Genomic DNA, 7,875 nt, shown 5'->3' with positions numbered 1-7,875 from the left:
TTCTTAGGGACGACTGTCGTTCCCGTTCTTACGGACGACTGTCGTCCCCGTTCTTAGGGACAACATCTCATCCCCGTTCTTAGGGACAACATCTCGTCCCCATTCATAGGGACGACTGTCGTCCCCATGTAATAGTGACATATTTCTGTCCTTACAATAAAGAACGACACACGCCCTAAAAAAAAAAAATGTTAATTATTAATTTAAACCGGTAAATTTACGGGTTCATTTTTCAACATCAACCATAATCAGTAATTTACTGGTTCATTTTTCAAATAAACCATAACCCCATTTATAAACATAAATAAAACAAAAAAAATCAACACAAAATGATTTATTATGTAACCTTAATATTCAACAAAAAATTATTAGAAAAAAAGGAACTACGTCCTTCCCAAATAACATTGGTTCTATATGTTCCACCATCATTCTTAAGATCAATCTAACGATATCCCCTTTAGCTTTAAATCGTTTCATTCTTCTCAAATCCTTCACTGCAAATGAACACAGAAAATGTCATATAACATTTGCCTTCCTAAATCAAATAATTACTATCAACATCACTCCCAAAATGATAACTACATAATTAGTGTATTATGTTTTGAGAAGGGAATTAGTGTAATATTAACACCACTGAAATTTAAGTTTTACATTGTTGATGTTTGCACTGATCTTATGAGTTCTTATACAGAAAGTACCAGCTTGACTAGGCATTTTATACTGTTGATCTCTTATTTCTATTCACATTATGTTGTAAATAAATAAATCAAATGTAGCCTAACAGTTGTAAACAAATAGCCAAAATTACCTTCAAATTTTTCCTTCATTCATTAGCATCTTAGTAAGCATTCATCGTGTTAATATCTTCATCATCACTTTGTGCTTCTTAGGCATAAACTAGAAGGTTCAACTCCACTTCAGGTCTTGTGGATCCAATCAACCAAATTCAAGAATTTCACAATACTGTCAGCTGAACCTGAAAATTTAATAGCATGTCACAACCATGTTCTGTATTTTAGAAAAATTGAAGAAAGCATGTAGATCAGGATTGTCTGCTTTCTACTTTAAATAGAGCCAATTAAATTGGAAGAACATAAATAAATTTACCTGAGACAAATGAGGATAAAGGCCATTAATCAACCCTCAGCCACATCATTTAAAGCAAAGAGAACAACTTCCCTATCTTTCAGGGCCTCATCACCCTTAGCAGACAACTTGGCCTGCAAATATTTCCAAAGTAAAATTAAGTTGAGGAACGCATAGCTTAGAGTTAGAAGGGAATAATTCAGTGCAATCTTCAAATTGAAATAGCTAATCATATTCTGCTTTAACATAAACTTGAAGGTAGTCAACATGTGCCGGCAACCCCATAAAATCAAATGAGCAATTAGCATACCCAGAATATTCAGAACAGTTAACTTCACTGCCAGAATCTGCAGGATAACCATTCTGAGTTCTTTTATATCCTTTTTCAATTAAGTGGATGCGGGAACTGTACCCTAGGAATTTAAGTATTAATTAGACACCATTATTGAATTTACAAAAAAAAACTGGAAAGATAAAACACTCAATATCTCAGAAGAAACTACCTTAGCTCGTGGAAATATTCCACCTGATGTACTAAAGAACCTGTGCATCAAAATTAAAACCTGAAATTTCAAGAAGCACCAATTAATAGACTAAAAATAGAAAAAAAGGTATATCAGTTATTTCTATTGGCAGAACAGAGAATAAAGTACTAAAGCAATTAAGAATTCAGTTGAAGATTATAATAATTTCATGTACATTACCCATATAACAATATTTGAAGTATTTTAAGAGCTATAAAATGTAATCCACGTACCTTAGCTTTCGACAAATTAGGCCAAGAGAAAAAAGACGTGGATAAAAGGTGCAACAATCAAAGTCAGAGCTAAGGATCCAATAAAATGTATCCAAGTACCTTAGATTTACCTGCATCTCAATCCACTAAGTTGGCAAGCTTTCTACCGAAACTGCTAATCAACTTTTCATCTTGGGAAATGCTAGTAATTGAAGCCATTGCCAAATAACATTTCCTGTGAAATTAAGAAACATAAAAAAGTGAGGATTCTGTATTCATGTTAACCAGAAAGAAGCAAAGTCATGTCACCAGAAATGAACAGTGCCATAAATCCTTTTCTTTTCTATTCCTTTACATTTTATGAAATTGCCAGCCTAAACTATACCAGTTTATAAATGATGTTCGCATTTGGTAAAAAAAAATTGGATTCTCTGTATCATAATCTGCAAGTAGATGCCGACAGTTTGAACATCAAGTTTAAGCAAACACACACAAAATATCTTAGAATATTATGAATCACAATATAATTTATAGACACCTTCACACATGCGAGGCAAATGGGACAAGCATCCTCTTCTTCGAGTACTGAAAATGTTTCTTGTAGTTTTGATATCCTCTGCTTCTTTGGAGACTCTGGCAATGAACTTGCTGAAGTTCTGCAATTTAGATCGTCAATAGACTCGCATGTTGCTGAAGTATCAAGGATTCCACCACTAACAGATTCAGAATCTGATGATCAAATATTAAGAGCATCAAAGCAATAATCAATTTTGTGAAATATTCAGACAAAAAACATTCCAATTAAGCCTTAATGAGCAGCCAAATGGTTTGAAAAGTTCCTTGGCAGTAACTATCAGCAATACTCCAAATAGGATACCGACAACTAAGTAAAGTATAAGCAACAAGTAATTTTTAAAATTCCTGAAATCTGAAGTTGCAGTTAAAAAATCCTTATTTGGATAGTATTTTCTCCATGCCATTCCGTGTTGTCAAAATCAATCACTACAAATATATGGTAGTGATGAATGATCAATCCATATATAACTTACAAAAATCAATACAGTGAATATTATTTTTTCAAAGTCCAAAAAATCATTTTGGTTGAAATATAACATATATGTATTGATTGCTTGAGTATAAGATAAGGTTCCCAATGGGGTAGCCAACTAAGGCTGGTCTTCGAATATCAAAAATTCAGCCTGCAGAATGATCCTCAGTATATCAATTCGTTTTTCTAGAACTAAAGTTGATGACAAGTTTTTTTCCCCAAAAAATTAATGTTTAAAATTATGGACATTCTCCTCAATTCTTCATTCGAGTTTCAAGTGATTATACATACCTCTAGTCTCTCAGTTTAATAAAGCGATTGGTTTAATCCCCAATTTATTGACCAGGCTAAATATATTCTGATATAGATTCCAAAAACCTAAAAAATGTAAAAAAGAAATTACATAATTGGATTCAAATAACTTAAATTACAGTAAAATGCTCAAAGAATGATCAATTACCTTGGACACCAACATCATCTGGAGAACCAAAACCATTGCCATCGTCAAAGGCAGTTATCTTGAATTTGTCGATTAGTATTGAATTCATCGATCACGATTGGGAGGAGATGAAAGGAAGGAAAATGAAAGAACAGAGAAAGCCAAATGGAGAAGGAAAACGAATCGAAAGAACAAACGAGAGAGAGAAGGGATGTTTGGTGGCGCCGGTTGCAGACAAAGACGGTGTATCGAACTAGCATGGAGGGGTAGAAGAGAGAGAGAGAGAGAGAGAGAGAAAGGATTAACCCTAAACAAAAAAGCCGATATATTAATTTCAATTGGGGAAAAAAGAAGATAACGTGTGTCGTCCCCTTTCCTTTTCAAAAACTAAATGTACAATATTTATTTTTTCAACTAACTAAATTCGTCCCCTTTTCTTAATTAAAAAAATCAGAGACAAAAAGATATAGTAGTCCTCTATACTAATTTAAAATTTATAATTGAGGACTAAAATTATAATTTGTCACCAACTAATTGTGCCTGTAAGTCTCATTTTTTGTAGTGTAAAGTGCATTTTTTTCAGATATAAACGACTCAAAGAAACATCAATTACATCAGTATAAAGATTAGACTCAAATTACTTGCAATCTCTTATCATAAATATCTCTTTTTAATATTCTGATTGCCTAAAAAATGTGCTGATGCACTCACATCTTGAAAGAATATTTTTTCGAGTTTCTTCACCATGGTTTCGCCTGCACGAAATTAGCAAAGTTAAAATCATTGGTTTTTTCTTTTTTTTTTTTCTTTTCTCAATCAAAATTTGCTACTATGTCATGTACAATGATGAATTATAGCAACGGGAATGTGTAAGCTTTTTTGTATTCTATTAATGGTGATTGGAGCATAACTTATTCTGCTTCACCATTCTAAATGACATCAAAGATGAAGTCTCTAGATATAATTACTCAATCTTTGATTTAACTAAACATGGGAAAGTTTAGATACTAATTTAATTTAGTCATTATAATAAAAAGGTTTTGAAAATTGTGTTGCATCTCAAAATCCTATGGAACAAAACCTTAAGCAAAAGAAACCTCAAAGGAGACAATATTTGCAAGATGCAATTGGAATAAAAGAAAAAAGGAAATATGAAAAACAGACATATGTTGCCTTCCAACAACAACAAGTTGCTTGTTGACAAATTAATCAAATTTACACGTTTTTCCCATTAGAATTTCATCAATCGAACATGGACTCACCTTCTGTGATTTTTGAATGATTCACAGTAATCTTCAGACCACTGTAAGTGAATCAATTAAGGAACCAAAACTTCAAGAACAACCAAGTCAACATATATTGAAGTGGTAAACTGCAGTAGATCTGGGAATAATGGAATAACAAGATTTTATTAGATTTGGCTGATGGAAGAGGTAAAGTATAATAGATCAGGGAAGAATCAATTTCTTCCAAAACAAAGATGAAAGTGAAAATTAGATTGAGGAAGGTAAGATGCGAAGAGACTAGTAGAAAAAAAAAGAGTGTAAGACAAACTCTACAGTAGAGATGAAATGACACAGATGCCATTATAAAGTAGCATGGTTTTGTTTTTTTATGGAGGCATCTTTATAATGGCATCTTGTGAGGATTGTAATACGTGCATAAAAGGGATAGGCTCCTCCCTCAAAAAAGAATATTTCATAGAAAAGCTCTTAATCAAAAATACAAATTAGTGTGTAAAGAAAGAAAATTAGAATTTGTTGTGAAGTGAACAGCTCTGCGAGAAAGAAGAGAAGCCTAACTATGCCATCGCTGACCAGAGGAACTTCGGCTGCTGCGATGCCTGTTGAGGAAGAGATGGAGAAGGAGAGAGATATAGAGCTAAGTCTTCAATGTAGCGTTTTAAATTATTTAGGGTTTTTTTATTTTAGGGATTTTTATTAAATTTAATTAATAATATGATAGTTAGGGTCTCCAATTGAATTGATAGGGGTGTTGATTTAGGGTTCAATTGAATTGATTGAATTGAATTGATAATGTGATATTTTTAGGGTTCAATTGAATTTATGATATCTAGTTTAAGGGTTTTAATGAAATTGATAATATGTTAAATTTTAGAGGTTCTGATCAAATTGAATTGATAATGTTAGGTATTCATTTTGTAATGTTTTTTTTTATTTTTATAAATATGCTAAATAGTTTTTAATTTTTTTTCCTTACATGGTCAACCCCCTCCGAGGTTTAGGTCCTGGCTCCGGCATTATTCAATTGTAATGGCGAATCTGGATTTGCAGAAGAAAGAAAACATTGAAAATGTTCAAATGTTCAAATGGTCTTCATCTTCTTCTTCCCGATGGGAGGATCTAAATACGGAAATACTAGCGATCATTCTCGCTCGAATCTCGGTAGGAGAATGGGTAGGACTGATTTCGTTGGTCTGCAAAAATTGGTTAGCATGCATTTCGAGACCTTATTGCTGGTCAGAAATCAACATCCAGAACTGGTGCCGGAAACGGGAACGTTCGGTCGAGGATGTTGACTCGGTGGCACATAAGCTTATGAACCGCAATAGAGGTTCATTTCGGTTGCTTTCTGCCTTCAAGCTTGGAAATCGAGGCTTCATTTCCGCTGCTAACTGGTAATTGATTATAAATGTTTTTCTATTTTTTGTGCTATTTCAATGTTTAATAATGGTTTCTTTGATTCGACATATCATTGTAGAGAGTATAGTTATCGATATTGAGATATGTCTGAAAATCCATTTGAATTTAACTTTCCTTAAGTTTCATATTTTCACATAGACATTTGATTTACATACATGAATCTATCTATATGTTTTCTGTATCCGTAGGGGGAAAAACCTAAAAGTGCTGGAAATTTTAATGAGTGAAGTGACAGATAAAATGGTGGAAAGACATGTTGATTCTCTATTGAATTTAAGTGTTTTAGACATTAGTTATTGTTTGGAGTATTTGGGAAAAACTGCAAAGGCCTAACTGAGCTAAGAAGAAACTTCAAATTTATCTTGCTTAATGAAATTGATAATAGTGAGGCTATGGTGATAGCAAGTACAATGTCGGGCCTAAAGAAACTTGGTATGTGTTTTGGGACTTTTGAAGAAGTTGGTCTTGAAGCCATACTTACTAATTGCAAGGCTCTTTCACATCTCAACATTCAAGGGTGCTGGAATGTGAATCTGGAATGTGATGTTTTGGATAAGTGTTTGAAGCTTGAGTTTTTCAGTGAGAAAATATTTTTTAAGCAATAGCAGTATATATATGGAGAGAGTTTGTCGGCTCATTGAATTGGAAATGCATTTGAGAGACATCTTCTAGATTGAGCTCTTCAAATCTTGTATTCTGATGATGAATGCAGTACAAAAGATGGTTGTACCTTTGTTTAATCTTATTATGTTGATTTAGCTCTAACAGAAAGTTGATTTAGATAAAATTATTTTAATAAAAAATTGACATGCTAGTAAAACTAAATTAAAGATATTAGAGTTAATAAACTTTAACAAAATTGCTAAATTTACAAAAATCAGAGCTAACAAAAAACTGTTCATTAGGATTTATTGTCTAAAATTAAGAAAAAAAAGTTTGGATGTGTTGAATTAATAAACTTATAATTAATAGTCTTTAATTTAGTTCATTGTATTGTTCAAGAGTCATTTCTGTATTTATCAAGAGGTGTATTGTTTCACAAAGAGTCGTCTGTATTTATAGAGAGTTATTGTTGAGATGGTTTTGTTGTGATTGATTTGGAATTTGATTTGCTAAAGTTATGTAGTCCAATTCCGAGAAGCCACCCTAAGAGAATTAAAATAGGCCTTATAGAATAGGACGTGATTACATGACATGTAACTAAGTTTGCCAAGTTGGTTTAAGTGGCTGTTAAGAAGCTATTTTTTCTTTGTTATTGTTTTGGTCCATAAAGATGAATTTGAAAAAGAAATTCAAATACTTCATTAATTATCTGTTCTTTTTTGTTTTATTATATTTTTTATTTCTTTCCATTAGTTTTTAATATCTATATTCTATGGATCACAATCATTTCAATATTTATTATTTAATATTTTTCCTTATTGTATTCTTACCTTAAATTAAATAGTCTTTTTTGTGTTTTTCCCAAAAAATCAAGATTAATTATTATCAGGAAAACATCCTAAACATATTTTTCAGTTCTCTTTTAAATGTGGGTTAAAGAGTTTTTTTCAAAACCAACACAATATTAATTAGGTTATTAAAAGGGTAAATAATTTATTAGTCCCCTAGTTTTTACCTAACACACTGTTTAGTCCCCCTATTTTGAAAAACACATTTTAAGGTCCCTATCTTTTGCTAATATTAACTTTGTGGTCCTTTTATCTATTTTTTTAGATTTTTAACCGAACATATCTTAACTTTTAGGACAACCACAGTACAATACAAGTTGACAATGTTACTCTGTTATTTTATATCTATCTGTTTATGCTAAAATATAACGATTACAAGTCTAAAAAAACTAGACAAAAGGACTAAAGGGTTAATATTAGTAAAAATTAGGGACTTTATAATGTGTTTTTCA

At 31.8% G+C, this 7,875-nt stretch overlaps 1 protein-coding gene across 5 annotated transcripts; it reads right to left on the bottom strand.

The window, feature by feature from the left end:
* Positions 1-311: 311 nt before the first annotated feature.
* On the bottom strand, positions 312-3,610 carry LOC136224298 (probable E3 ubiquitin-protein ligase RHB1A). Of its 5 annotated transcripts, XR_010686367.1 has the most exons (9): positions 3,331-3,610; positions 3,162-3,248; positions 2,361-2,551; positions 1,954-2,057; positions 1,590-1,649; positions 1,397-1,499; positions 1,108-1,220; positions 809-976; positions 312-494 (listed from the first exon to the last, which is right to left on the bottom strand). XR_010686367.1 is itself a non-coding variant. In XM_066012591.1 (3 exons), exons 1-3 carry the CDS (start codon positions 3,416-3,418, stop codon positions 2,025-2,027), a joined length of 312 nt encoding a protein of 103 aa, XP_065868663.1. In that variant the 5' UTR covers positions 3,419-3,610; the 3' UTR covers positions 1,740-2,024. The 5 variants fall into 5 exon arrangements, 1 of the variants encoding a protein (XP_065868663.1); XR_010686365.1 differs by lacking the exon at positions 3,162-3,248 and having other exon boundaries at positions 1,943-2,057; XR_010686364.1 differs by lacking the exon at positions 3,162-3,248.
* Between the last annotated feature and the right edge of the window lie 4,265 nt (positions 3,611-7,875).

The sequence above is a fragment of the Euphorbia lathyris genome, chromosome 3 (assembly GCF_963576675.1).
Source record: "Euphorbia lathyris chromosome 3, ddEupLath1.1, whole genome shotgun sequence".
Lineage (NCBI taxonomy): Eukaryota > Viridiplantae > Streptophyta > Magnoliopsida > Malpighiales > Euphorbiaceae > Euphorbia > Euphorbia lathyris.
Note: the sequence above shows the minus strand (reverse complement) of the source record. Positions and strands in the feature narration are given on the sequence as shown.